Source organism: Aptenodytes patagonicus, chromosome 6 (genome assembly GCF_965638725.1).
Source record: "Aptenodytes patagonicus chromosome 6, bAptPat1.pri.cur, whole genome shotgun sequence".
Taxonomy (NCBI): domain Eukaryota; kingdom Metazoa; phylum Chordata; class Aves; order Sphenisciformes; family Spheniscidae; genus Aptenodytes; species Aptenodytes patagonicus.
The window spans coordinates 12262489-12276475 of NC_134954.1; the positions used below are offsets into that span (position 1 = coordinate 12262489).

General features: G+C 56.2%; 1 protein-coding gene across 6 annotated transcripts in view; it reads right to left on the reverse strand.

The window, feature by feature from the left end:
• The window catches only part of RUBCN (rubicon autophagy regulator), a 32489-nt gene that overhangs the window by 2006 nt on the left and 16496 nt on the right, over positions 1–13987 (reverse strand). For 3 of the 6 annotated variants that reach the window (XM_076341141.1, XM_076341143.1, XM_076341137.1), the window contains exons 4-21: positions 13618–13777; positions 13336–13442; positions 12619–12759; positions 12246–12402; positions 11460–12008; positions 10822–10866; positions 8805–8900; positions 8532–8647; positions 7838–8039; positions 7380–7475; positions 6507–6581; positions 3684–3744; positions 2553–2685; positions 2069–2214; positions 1640–1704; positions 823–1061; positions 360–421; positions 7–160 (exon numbers count right to left, since the gene is read on the reverse strand). In XM_076341141.1, the coding sequence (XP_076197256.1) occupies positions 7–160; positions 360–421; positions 823–1061; positions 1640–1704; positions 2069–2214; positions 2553–2685; positions 3684–3744; positions 6507–6581; positions 7380–7475; positions 7838–8039; positions 8532–8647; positions 8805–8900; positions 10822–10866; positions 11460–12008; positions 12246–12402; positions 12619–12759; positions 13336–13442; positions 13618–13777 (2604 nt within the window). The remainder of the gene's footprint in view (positions 1–6; positions 161–359; positions 422–822; positions 1062–1639; positions 1705–2068; positions 2215–2552; positions 2686–3683; positions 3745–6506; positions 6582–7379; positions 7476–7837; positions 8040–8531; positions 8648–8804; positions 8901–10821; positions 10867–11459; positions 12009–12245; positions 12403–12618; positions 12760–13335; positions 13443–13617; positions 13778–13987) is intronic. The other 3 variants (XM_076341138.1, XM_076341139.1, XM_076341140.1) reach the window with 3 other exon arrangements.

The following is a 13987-nucleotide window of genomic DNA, read 5'->3' on the forward strand; positions in this document are numbered from 1 at the left end:
CCTTACCATGCACTTCTCAACATGCAGGCTGCCTGCCTTCAGGAGCTCCGTCAGGCGAGGCACCAGGTCCCCTTTCTTTGTGGCGCTGAGGTCGCTCAGCGAGTAGAGGTGCAAATCTTCCGTCAAGTGGCCAGGCACTGCATCGAAGGAGTCTAAGAGGCTGCAAGGACAGAGAAACCAGAGCTCAGAGCAAAGCAACTCCACTAAGCTCCCTCTCTCTACTGCCTCTGCTTTCTCTCCCCCTCCACTCCCCTCTCCCCCTGTTGCCCATTGCACTGGCTGCACAGATGCCCAGTGCAAATTGCCATGGGACAGATCCAGGACAGCAAAACAGCTTCATCTCACAGCCCGGGACTCACTCTTTAGCTAGCCGGCACGTCTTAAACATGTTCTTCATGTGGAAAAGCTGGATCCGCAGCAGCTGGAGAGGAAGGGGTGACACAAGAATCAGTAAACAGAGCATGGTCCTTGGCCAAGCAGGCCTGCCCCGTTTCCTGCACTGATGAAATGACCGCTGCTCCTCAGCCGCTGCTCCCCTGCTACCGAAGTGTTTCCACCACACAGGGCAAAGCGAGCACAACCATCATCACATGCTCCAAGAGATAAACCGAAGCCCAGCTGGACACCAGGCAGAAATTCCTTTTGAAATTCCTACGTTACTGGACAAAGAACAAGAGGTGAACGGAAACCCACGGTGCTGAGGTTTTAAGCCTCAAAAACTGAAATATCCGCTTCTCCCCAGCTTCCCTGGAATATGGTTTACAATTGGCAGCCACCCACCTCACCCAAACCCCACTCAGGAAGGCGTGGAAAGGGTCTTACCCACACTTGGTTGAGAGACTTCACTTTCCGGTACAGGGCAGGATTGATATCCTGCACATCGAAGAGTGGGTCACTCCAGATCTTGCTCAGCAGATCTTTGGAGAAGTTGCTCACATAGTACTTGCTGAAGTCCCACTTGCGCAGGATGCGGCTGGGGATGACCGTCTGGGCATTCTCATGGCAGCACTGGCAGAAATACTTCCCCAGGTACTCACAGTACCGCAGCCGCTTGATGTAATCTGGCCAAACCCAGGCAGACAGGGAAGTCAGCCGAGGCACAGGCTCTGCCCAACCACTTACTGGACTCCCAACGTTGCTCAGCATTTCCAACAAGCAAGGCAGTCTGCCTTGCCCATACCTCCTCCAGCCCCAGAGTGCTCAATACTGGGGTCTGCAAGCACCCCTGCCAACTGCAAAAGCATTTGAGACCACAGTCCAGTCTCATGCAGCCACATCTACCTACACATTCAGGAAACACAGCTGGTCAAAGAGCTCTGCAGCTGTACCCACAGCAGAACCTGCTGGGAGCTTTAGGACCCCAATAGATGCCTTTGCCTTAGAAGAGTCAACATCTGAAATGCCCTCCAAAGGACAGGCTGGCTGCTCTTTGCCTCCACCAGCCCCATGACCTTCTGGAGAAGGAGGCTCCTCTGTGGTTGGTGCACACCAATGTGCAGGCAGAGCTGGCAAAGGCAGTGTACCATTTCCCCAGTGACCTTGTGCTGAGCTGTGCCACCACCCACCCACTCTGCGTCTTCCCACTTGTTCACAGGTTCTTTCCCACTCTCCAGCTACGGGTCAGGGTCCCACCACTCACCAGGATCAGTCCGGATGCCACAGCCCGCACACCGGTAATTCTGCTTGGCCACGGCCACCTTCCTCCTGCCCAGAGACAGAAGACAACATGCATGAGTCCAGCCCTGACGGCACCTGGCACCAGAGGATGGGCACTGGCACAGGTCTGGATGGCAGAGATGGCCACATGCTTTGCCACTTAAGTGTGGACAACAAATCCAAGGGGAAAAGCCCTGTTGTGCCCTGGTGCACAACAAAGGCACCGACCGCAGGCACTGGCTCCATCTCACAGCACCAGCTGCCGGTGGTAACCACCGTGGATTTACCAGGCTCAGAGCAGGGAAGCCCTGGCGGTCAAGCAGGAAGGAGAGGATAATCAACCTTGATGTTGATGGAAAAGGGTTGGAAAGGGCAGGTTCCCAGAGAGCCCTCGGCTGCGCCAAGTCCTTACGTTGGGGCTGGGTGAACATTGAAGATGATCTGTGGTCGTGGTGGGGCCCACTCCAGGTTTCCGCGCACCCGAATCCTCAGCTTGTAGATGTCGGCATGTTCTCCATCATCAGGAGAGATGGGCAGAGAGTCGGGGATGGGCAGGAGCTGGGAGAGGTAGGCGAGAGGGTCAGATCCCTGCCTGGTACCGCAAAGGCAATGCACCTGCAACTGCAGCCCTCTGGAAAACTGCCAGGCACTGAGCTGCTGCTCCAGCTGAATGGGGGCTGGAGAAGGGATGTCCCCAGGGATCCGGGCACTCTGCTGTAGGAGGCTGCGGTGGCAGAGCCCCGCTCGGCTGCACCCATCTCTGGAGCCCGGACAAAACCCCTCCTCCAGCTCCACAAAGGGATCACCAGGACTAGCAAAGCCCCTCGGCAGTGGGCTGAAGCCAGGGGTTCGGGGAAGATCAAATGCAATCGGTGACCGGGGACCCACAACCCTACCTTCTGCGGGGCGTCGTGCTCAGGGACCAGCCACTCCAATTCAGAGGCGGCCGGGAGCTGCATGCCCTCAAACTGCTTCAGCAAGCCCATGGCCACGGCCTCTGCCGAGTTGGAATTGAGGAAGGAGTGGGATCTAGACAGCGAAGGGAGTGGTTAGTACCAGATCTCACAGCTGTGCCCTCCTCACAACCCCTGCTGCCGGTCCCAGCTCAAGCTGAAGATGCTCCCTTCAACTCTGGTACCTTATTTCTGCACTGCTACACAGGCTTAAAATTGATACACGCGATTGATTTCTGCCTTTGCAGCTGCCCCCAAGCAAAGCCTGCTAATGGCACAACAACTGTTTAGAAAGGCAAGCAAAACATACCTTACTCAACAAAACCTGTGCCTGTTTGCAGGGGAAGCTGCAAAGTGAGAGCCAATGTCTGTACGAGCCAGAAGTAACTGCTCTCCCAGTACGAACCTACCCAAGAAGCTGCCAAGCACAGACATAGCTTTGTATCTCACCCAACAAGCAGAGGGGTCCCTGCATCCCAAAGGGGTTTTGCTTTCAGAGCATTAACATAGCAGCTGTGCTTAAAACAGGTTGTGATTCACCTCCCCACAGCCCCCACCTCTCCACCCCAGGGCAGTGCAGGGAAAGGACCGAGCACTTTACATTTAAGCTGCTGCTGCACTGCACAGAGAGTTTGTGAGCATCGCTGTGTGCCAGTGGTTCCACCTCTGGGTCACAGCACAGCAGCGAGGGTTGGAGAGAAGGTGGCAGCACCAGGTAGTCTAACAGGCTGTCCCAGCTGAGAGAGGGGAGGCAGGGGAGGCTCAGCCCGAGGTGCCAGTCCAGATGCTCCAGTTTGTGCCAGGTCCTCTCCCCAGCCTCTTACCTACTAGGAGGTATGGGTATCTCTCCTGACACCAGTCCATATCATATCTAACTCATGTGAATATCCTGATCATCCCAGGTGCTGCTTCCCAAATTTAAGACTAGGACCCAGTGCCCCACTGCTAAACAAAGGGATGGAGGGAGGGATATCCACTCCAGTGCAAAGCAGCAGCTGATGCACATGGAAGAGCAGAGTTGGGCAGGAAGAGGAACCTGGTACCAAGATGTCTCATCACGAGTAGAAGACGTACATGGACTCTGAGGAGAGAAAGGACTTCCTGCTGGAATCTGGGTTCCTCTTGATGTCTGCATCTGAATCACAAACAGACAAGGTGGAGCAGATGGGGCAGGGCAAGGGGGTACACTCATTTCAAACCAAAGCTTCACTGTAAAACTCATCAAGCTGTTCAATAGCACATGAACTACAGCATCAACTTCTACCAGTGGCACTGAGCAGCAAGGAGAGGTGCAGTCTAATCAGTCACCTGTCGGAGTTACAAGGGAAGGACATGGTGGGATGCTGTGAAAACAGTGAGCCTGGGGTTTGGGGAAGACAGGTGGCTGCTGGTACAGGTCACACACCAAGTCCTAGCAGTGACATGGCCTGAAACAGTACACACACAGGAGCTAGGAGGGCAGGACAGAAAGGTTAGCAAGAAGGTTTAGTAGCTCTCTACACACAGTATAAATGCTGCAGGGGATTAGCAATGGGATGCAGAGCCCTTCTCTCTACTTGACCGCAACCTGTAAGATCAGACGGTGGCCATGCCACGGCTTGTCAGCGACTGCACAGCTGGGGCTGGCAGCCTAAGCCCAGCACTCCAGAGACACGTCAGCATCCATGCAGAGAGCGGGCCAGCAGCCATGGGGGCCAGCCCTCTGCAGAGGCCACAGACCCATCTCCCGAGGAGGGAGGGGTCCGAGATAAGGTGCAGGACACTGGGGTCCTGCTCGCTCCACCCCTCCATAAGCTCCCCAACAGCCCTGGGCTGCCCCCGCATCCCTCCCCAGTGCCAGCCTCGGGTACCAGGCAGTACCCAGCGGTACCTTCATCACTCATCTTTCTTTCACTCCAGCAGGTTAAACCCTGAGAGGGAATTCATCTCAACGGTGGAAGGACCCTGGGACAAGACCCTGGGACTCTTCCAGCAGTACAAGGCAGGCAGAAGCAGGCAGAAACCCTGCTTCATTGCAGACAGACTCCCAGAAAAGGGAAGGAGGGCATGCAAGGGGAACGTACTACAGGTCAGGACAGAAGAGAGGCCAACGCCACAACCTTCAGCCCAGCAGGTCGCCTGTTTTGTACCTCTGGGGAGCTCTAGGAACGGGGTCTGCAGTGACCACACCACCCCCAAACACAGGCTTGCAGCTCCCCCCGATCCAGTGGCCCAGTGCCTGGCTAGGGGAGGCACATCTCGGGGTCTCTGCTTCTCCACCCCAAGCAGGTCAGCTACGTGGACTCGCACAGAGCCCATCCAATCCCGGCCAGGCACCAACCGCACACTGAGGCCAAGGGAATCACAGCCTGGCTGAGCGAAGAGTGCCACCCCCCAAGCCCCCTAGGAAGAGCAGGGCTGCCCTGGCAGCAAAGGGAGCAAGTCCCAGTCCTGCACGTAAATTTAGACTCACACTAGTGGAGTTCAGCATGGATGCTTGACCCTCCTCGTTTGACATCCATTGCTAGAAACAGGCACAGGAAAGCATCCTAATGCTAAGGAATCCGCATATCTACATCATGCAAACAGACTTCTAGCTGCAGAAAACAGGGAATTCAGTCAAACATAGCCTCCCAGCCATGTAGGGCACTGGCCAGACATACCTGCCATGCTCTGGTGCCTTCAGCTCTGCGCAGGAAGGTGCCGCATGGTCCTAGACTACGATGAACATGAGCAAACAGCAGGGCACATGCAGCACGGTGTGGGCCAAGTGTTATGGGAAGGCAGAGCCGGCACACTCAGGCACTGGCATCGTCTCAGGGATGGCAGAGGGAGCCAAATCTGACCCTAGGCTCCCGTGGGGGCTAGCACTGGGATCCTGCCACCGCTCACTTCCCAACCTTAACTGCAGCCACTCCCCAAAAGCCTCCAGTTAACTGCCCAAAACGCCTCTGCTGCCAATGCTATCACCAGGTGGGGTAGTCCCCAGGAGGCTTGTGAACAGCCCCCAAACCCAAGGACATCACCCCAGCCCCCATATGCCAGCTTCAGGCCAGGATGAGCCCCCCTGGATTAAACCCCTGGGCTGTAAACACAGGACACAGCAGGGCTGACGGGGAAGCTCTGAGCACCAAGCATCTCTGGCAGGAGCAATGCGCTGGCGCCGAACACCTGACAGGAGAGATCAGCAGCAGCCCACGTAGGCTGTTCCCTTGCTAAAGCAAACCTGGAGCACATGAAGGTTATTTAAACGCGGCCAGCAGACTGGAAGGATTATCTAGTAGTACTGTAAACAATAAAAACACTAAGCAAAACCTGGCTGCATGTGATCCCGGTGCCCAGGGCCTCCAGCGTGAACAAACTGCCTGTGCCCTGTCTGCTCTCACTACTTCTCTCTCCAGGACTTCTTTCTGGAAGGATTCTTCTCCAAGTCAAGTCTGAGCAGGACGGGAAGGGTTGGCCGTGGTTCAGATCAGAGCTGCGGCATGCCAGCTCTGCCAAGTCAAGCAAGATAACGCTCCCCAAGGCACCTGGGATGGAGACCCGGTCCCACACTGTAGAGGACTCTGCTCTCATCCAGCCCAGGCTCAGCCTTCAGCAGATACAGAGGCACAAAGCTGTGCCGTCGCCCTGCCAAGCCCTACGCCAGACAACACAGGTCTTCACCACAGTGAAGGTATATCCAAAATACTGCATGGCAAAACACCCTGGCTGATGGAGGCCATGGCAGAGCTCCTCTGCCTCCTCTCTGCTCCGTCCTGCCACATCATCCTGCAATGGCTTTTCTTGCTGACGTCTGGATGATGCTGTTCACAGTTCCCAAATCAGGCAGATTTCTGAGAAGTGTGCACGTGCACACACACACACATCTTCCACACACACGCACGCGTGCCGCAGGGGAGCACTGCAGGGTACTACCTGAGAACAAGGAAGCCATTGACACTGAGAGGCCGTTCTTGGACATTTGAATCAGGTTAGATCCATCGTTACCATCTGTATAACACGGTGATGACAAAACAGTTGACTTCAGTGCTTTGGCCAGGCCAAAGAGAAAGGGCATAATACAAGAGCAGCACTCGCACAAGAGAAGCCCAGAACTGAATTCACACACCCCTCTGTGGGCTTCAAAACTGAGCACAAAATCTAGCCCTCAGGGACTGAAAGGAGGATTTGCTGTCAACAGTCAAGAGACGAGAAGTTTATAGCTGGAGACTGGACTGCTCCATCTTCTTTTTAAAGTCAGTGAGATGGAGGTACTGTTGAGAAGTAAGTCATCCACCTCAAGAGGATGAACAAGGCTCTGAAGGAAAGGGACACCCAGGGACCCAGACAGGTCTCCTGTGGGCGATAAGCTCAGCCACCCAAGCTGCCAGGAGCAGAGACTACAGGTATTACAGGTCAGGATGTGACCAGCGCCCACCACTGCTACCCAAGAGGTAAGTGGTCAGAGCTATGGCTCCTTCTGCCCGGGGAGGAGAGCAGGATGGCGGCTCTCCCACCTCTCTCTAGCTGTGACAGCTGCTATGTGGACCAGGCAATGAAATGGAAACCACCTACCAGCCAGAGGCACTGAATGCTAGAGGATTACAGAGGATTTTGAAGGAAAGTCATGCCATCACATGAAGGAAACTGGTTGCTCTGCTCATGCTCAGAATTCAGCCATTTGTTTGGGAAAAGCCATCCTGAAGGCCAGAGGGACATGCTCTTCTTCAGCAGGACTGACCTCAACACAACCACACCAAGGAGAAGTCTGTCTCTATGCAAGAAGCCAATAGAGCCATTCCCTCCTACCTCGGATCTCGTACTCTTCCACATCGGAGCCGGAGTCAGAGAGCCGCATGGAGCCATGGGAGCTGAACTGGGACCCACTGTCTGTCGCCACAAGACCTGGGAGAAATGCAACACAGCCAGGCCATCAGTGGAAGTGGTCTGAAGGGTCACTGACAGCTAAGGGAGAAGTTGATAGCCAGGTATGGCCACAGCAGGGAGGGATGGAGGTCAAGGATGGAAAACACTATGGGTTCAAAATGAAATTACATTCCATAACTCAGCGCCAGCAGCGCACAAGTCTTATCAATGTACAGTATCAGTCCCATTACGGTCTTTAATAGCAGCAGAGTTTCACAAATCTCTGCAGCACCTTGGTAGCAATATGATTGTTTCCCACGAACGGGCAGGAAGGCCAAGGACAGGCAACAGACAGAAAACCCACATCCCACTAGCTGATTAGGCCAAAACACATCACCCACTGTCTGAGCCCATCTCCTGGCAGGTAGGAAACAGGTGTCTGGTGCGGATCTGCTGGCGCCGAATGCGAATCTTTTGTTTAAGCTCCTGGATCTCCTTGTCACTGTCTTCCTCCTCCTCCTCCAGCTGCCGGCTCATCATGTTGCATTTCATCAGCTCTATGGCAGCGATCAGGGACTCTGAGATGCTGAAGTGGGCATTCTCCTGCAAGGCAAGAGCAAAAGCATTCAAGGCTGTACTATGGAGAAACTAGGAAGACTTGGTAAAATCTTGTTCCCAACCTGTGACAGGAAAGAGCTTATTACTCATGGAGGGTGGTAGAAAGACCTTAATCCCTGCCGACCCCATGAAACCTGACTCTTCTATGAGGACCTAGAAACTAAAGCCTTCTTGGGCTCCAGAATACTCACAAAACACAAGGGGCATCCTATGAAGAGGATGTGCAACACATCCACTCTGGGGAGTCAGCACATGTCCTTGAGGAGCCCTAACATGTTGCAAAGCTGCTGTGTATATGCTGGATGGGCAGATCCTGGCTGCCAGACACCACTGAGGAACTCAGTCTTGAAGTTCTGGGCACAGCTCTATAGCAGGAAAGAAATACTATGGGATTATCTTCCCCACGGACGGAAGTATCACTGAACCTGCAGTAAGATACATTCTCCAAAGCACACAGGCTGCTGCTGCCTCCCTCACCTTCTCCAGGTCTGCACAGCTGCCGAAGTCCTGCTCAGAGAGGTAGCTGATGAGGGACTGCCCTTCCGAGGGTCTTCTGAACATCCCTTCCCCCGAGCTCAAGTACTGCCCAGAGTCTAGAAAAGCAAGAGACAAACGTATGAGGGAAGGACCTGCTGCTATCCCCAGTGCCCAACCAGCATCCCAGAAGCAGGTGCCAGAAGCTGAGGCCACCGCAGCCGATGGAGCAGCCTGACCAGGAGTGAGCATCCCGCTGAGGCTGGCGGTACTCACCGTACTCCATGTAGAGGGAGCTGGGTGTGCTCAGTTCACTGCTCTGGGTGGAAGCAGAGACGGGCCCTCTCCCTCCACCTGGATCGCCGTGGGACTCTGGAAAGGAAGACGACACCAGGCACACATCAGTATCCCGGAGGTGCCCAGCCATCGCACAGGGTGAAATGAAAGGGGCTCAGCATCACATGGGCAGGCACAAATGGATGGGAAGCAAGGAAGGACATCTTCCTGCTCCTTGCCACAGCTGAGGGCAAGCCCAGGAGTGGACAAAACTAGAAGGACATTTCAGGCAGGAGAGGAAAAGGGGAAAGAAGGAGAGAAGCTCATGAGAGCCACGGAGCAGTCAAGTCCTGAGCCTTCCTCTCTTCACCCCCTAGCAGAGCTGGGGGACACAACAGGCTCCAGCCAGCGCCTCTGCCAGCCCCTTCTTCCTGCTGGAGCATCTCCAAGGGAAGAGTTATCCCCTAGGGCAAAGAGTCAGGAGACAAGGGGAAACCTGAGCAGCCGAGGGACCTGTGGGGCTCCCAGTCCTGCAAAGCAGCCTGGACAAAAGCGGAAGGAGGCACCTGAAGGACATGCTCTTGCTCAACTAGAAGCCAGGGTTCCCCGCACACAACCCTGGAGCCTGGGCTGCAGTGCTCAAGGTGACCTACACAGGCTGTGGGCAGGGCTCTGCCCCACGCACACACTGCGGTGCAACCCCCTGCCAGGCTGAGCTGGCGGGGACTGCCAGGAGCTGGCCTGACCAGAGACCAACAACAGATGGTGCTCTATGGAGAGCCACAGCCCCAGGGAGCACCTGGACGGAGTGGCTGGGTGACAGAGGACTGCTGAAGGAGACTCAAAACACCCCAACTGGAGCGGGACAGGAGCATACAGGTGTGGACACGGGGCAGGCACCGGTTGACATCCCGAGCACAACAGAAGGGCAACCCCACCCTCTCAACCTCCTACTCCTCTTTGCTCCCAGCTTTGTGCCATAACCCTGATGTGGCTGGAGGCTCCTGAGTCCACCAACACCAGCATCTCCCTGCCAAGACCATGAAGTGGCAGCCACCAGGACGGGGCTTGGGACCAACCCACCCCACAGGCTGGGTGACAAAGGAGACCCGTCGGGGTGGGAGGCTCTCACAGCTAATCTCTGCAGCCTGGCAGGGTATCCTGCAGCCACCTCAACCCTGCTGAAAACCAGCACAGAAACCACCTCATGATCACCAGCCTGGGGGATGCCACATCCAACAGAGCCTATTGCTGAAGGGTAAAGTGAGGCAGTGCTCGGCACCCTCTGCTGGAGCAGGACACGGGGCTGGACACATCTGCCTGAACACCCACCACCTCCAGGAAGGAGCCTTCCCAGCTACAGAGCCCTCAACACCCAGATGTGAGCTCAACAAACCCAGTGCCGCTGTTCAACGGATGCAAAAGAAAACAGCCCATTTTTTTGAGCTGCTGACTCTTTCTGCGTGTGGGGCAAAGGGATGGCAGCACCCCAGCACCTCTGCTCGGGGGAAACCTGCTCCGAGCCCAGAAGAGCACCTGGGAGTCCTGGCTGTGAGTGCAAGCACAGCTGGCTGGGATGCGGCTGAACTCAGCCAACATCAAACCTCCCCGTGCCACAGATCCACCAAATGAAAGGAAAAATAAGATGTTCAAGCCCATGCCTGCTTAGCTGCCAGCCCTTATTCACGAGGTGAGAGATGAAACCTCTCCTGGCTCCCGAGGCAGTGGGGTGGAGGGAAGGGCAGGGGACACAGCTCAAGCACTCGGTGGCCAGTGCTCCCTAACGCCATGCAGGGGAGCTGGGTGCCCTTCTGGGTCTGGTCCACTGCTCCCAAAAACCAAGCTGGGATCTTCAGTCAGGTCACATGCGTAAACCTGACCACACTTCAAAGCACCAGCTGGGACACAGGGAAGAAAGAATTTTTTTGGTTTTCTAAATGGACGCTAATGGGTTGATGGAAATCCTGAACTTGATGCAATGACGACTAATGAAGGGCTGTTATACTGGCTCCCAAACCTGCCACTGGATCTTCTATTATAATGGTGATATCCCTGAGGCCTCCTGGGCAGACAGAGGAGGAGGAGGAGGGCAGCGTTAAGGGAGAGAAAACAGAGACAGACTGGTTACTACGCAGCAAGGACCTCCATTCTCCCATGAAGGCAGCACTGGTGGGGCAGACTCCCACAAACTGTTGGTCCCCTCACATCCCACTCCCCCCCCCCACCATGCATTCACCCACTCAAGAGCACAGGATGACCCAGCAGGCTACCAGTAGGATGACATCCTACCAGTAGGATGAGCCCGAGCCCAAGCCCCAGCCCCGTGCCCTGCCATGGCCCCATGTCCCAGCCAGGCAAGGCCAGTGGGGAAGCAGGACGGCTAATACCACAGCATCACTGCCACGTTCTAAGTTTTTTGTAAAAGCTGACAATACCAATAACAGACTGGCCCAGGGCATTCTGGGAAGCAAGATGTCAGCCCATCACTCCAGTGCAGAGCAGGAAAGCTAAGGGCAAAGACCAAATTTCCCAACCACTCGCCCACTGTTCCCCTTGCCGACCTGATCCACTGAGTCAAAGAGGTGGCCAGAATCAGCCTCCCGGTACCAGGGACTCCCACACCCCAAAGCCATCCCAGAAAAGCTGCCCCATTACCATGCAACTTCCCCGAAGCCACATTGGTGTCAGAGTGCGAGCGCGCATGGCTCTTCTTGAGGATGCCCTGTGGAGCTGACGACTGTCCCTCCGAGAAGCTGGACCGGCGCAACAGGCTCAGGCCCCTGCTTCCACCTCCGCTTGCCCCCTGCTCCCCCAGGGATGAGACCGAGTCCAGCTTCTGGGAGCTGCTGGAGGAGAAGAGTTTGGAGCTACTGCTCTTGGTGCTGTTGGTGCTGGCGCTGCTGCATGCCCGGCCCCGGCGCCCCAAGTTCCCGATGGCCAGGTACTCCGGCCCATCGTTAACATCACTCTGCGGATCATCCTGACTCCCCGTCCAAGTGTCCTCGTTCTGGCTGGTGGTGCTGGAGCTCATGTCACTGGCCGGAGAGAAGAGGTCTTTGGGTGAGGAAACGTGGAAGCGGGTGATAGAGCCGGGCTGCTCCAGAGGGGACCTGCCCTCGCTGAAGGAGGAGGACCGGGTGGACAGGCAGCGCTCCTGGGGCTGGATGGTGCTGGAGCTGATGGAAGAGCTCGCTGGTCTCCTGTCTGGACAAGAGGCAGGAGCAGGATGTCACACACCCTGGCACATGCAGACCACCCTACGCAAATAAGCTTGTGGCTTCACACAGGCATGCCAACCCACCATGGGCAAAGGCCAGGGATCTCCCTCCCATTGTGGGCAGAGATCTTCTCACACCCATCCACCACAACGAATCCAAGAGCAGAAAAAAAGGCAAAGTCTTTTCTGGGTCTATCCTGAGCTTCCCAGCCCACCCTCGTTACCTGAGAGGCCGGAGGAGGCTGGATTGTGGAGGCTGGAGAAGGACCCAAAGCAGCGCTGCTGTGTGCAGCCTGCAGCAGGGACGTACAGGGACGCAGGGAGGGCAGTCAGGCTCTGACTCTTGGTCACCAGAGGTGGACCATCACTCTTCCTGGTAAGCTGAAGAGAGGTGGCATCATTAATAAATCAGCATTTACAGGGCTACACGTCAAAGGAGCAGCAACAGAAAGGAATCGACCTGAGCACCTAATCACCAGCCAGCAAAGGATGTGGCAGCCCTGGGGGCAGGAGGATGGGGAGGGAAAAATGCCACAGTGCAGAAGGCAAGGGGCTTTTTGTTCGCAGCTACATGGCAGGCTCTCATTGGGAAATTACCAGGCTCTCAGCGAAACCATCCAGGCAGCCCAGTGCCCCAGGCAGACGGCTCTCCTGTCCTTCAGCATCATGGTCACACGTCTCTCTTGTCCCAGCAGAAGGACCTGACGCGCACAGGGATGGGAGTGACGTGCCGGCCAGCTGAAAGAACACAGCCCCCATTTAACGAAGCCTCATTAATTGCCTTCCTCTGGGGGAGCTGGGAGTGCAAAGAAAGCAGCCACTGTTCCCTCCTCTGGGGAGGGGGCAGCTGGCACGGGGCTGCACGGGGGGGTCACTGGCGTCACCAGCAGGAGTGGGCACCCAGGTGTCCTGGGGTGCTGCTCGTCCCCTCTGAGGGTGGCTGTCCCTCATGACCAGGCAGCTCTGCTTTCTGGCCCTGAAGCCTGGGACTGTTGGAGAGGGCTTTAGAGGTGCCACTTACAAGGAATCGGTCCTCAGGTCCTCATACTCAAATCCTCGATGCCAGCCAGAAGCAAGGTACCTCACTACAGGCACCACACAGCCATCTCCCCCACCCCAACCCCTGCCAGGCTCGCACAGGCAGCGCAGGGACCAGTTCACCGCTCTCCTCCCCTCTTGGAGCTCCTTTTGCTACTTCCAAGTCCAGCCCCTTATCCAAGAGCTCCATGTGCCCTGAATGAGACTTTGCACAAGCAGCCACAGCCAGCCGGCATTTGGGGAGAGCCAGATGGAAAAGCCGGAACCTCAACTCACCATGGAGGTGTCGATCTGAGCCAGAAGCCTGGGGTTGTTCTGCTCGACAGCCTCCAGGCACTGCAGCATGGCCGTGACGTGGGCGTCACTGAGAAGGAAGGCAGTGTCTGGGAAGAGAAAACTGCTGCTTGGGGGGGTCCCTCTCACTCGCATGGTTTGACAGCACTGGTTGCTCACACGCAAACCCCCTTTTCTGCCGTCCCCCGTCACTCCCATGCGGCTTGGGAACGCCACCAGCTAGATATCTTCCTAATAAGAAGGAAAAGGCCCGTTTCTCTTTACCTGCGTAGAATTTCCTGATGTACTGCCGGTTCCCCAGGAGCGGTCTCAGCTGCGCTGACAGGCAGTGGCACTGCAGGCTGTGCTGCAGCCACAGCTGCGCGATGGCCTGGTCCCCCGGGCCCTCTGGGTCAGGCTGGCCACTCTCCTGCAGGCTGATGAACTGGAAAGGGACACCAGGCACAGGTTAAGGCACGCAGAGGCAAGCCGGGGAGCAGGGGTTGTTCCACCGCACGGCTTTGGTTTCCCCCCAATAACGGCAGCTTTCCAGCGCTGGTCACCATCAGCAGGAAGGAGGACAAGTCCCAGCAGCCCCCCAGCCCCCCAGCCACCAGGGAGGCAAAAGCACTGGGGAGGAACAACGCTTCAAAGG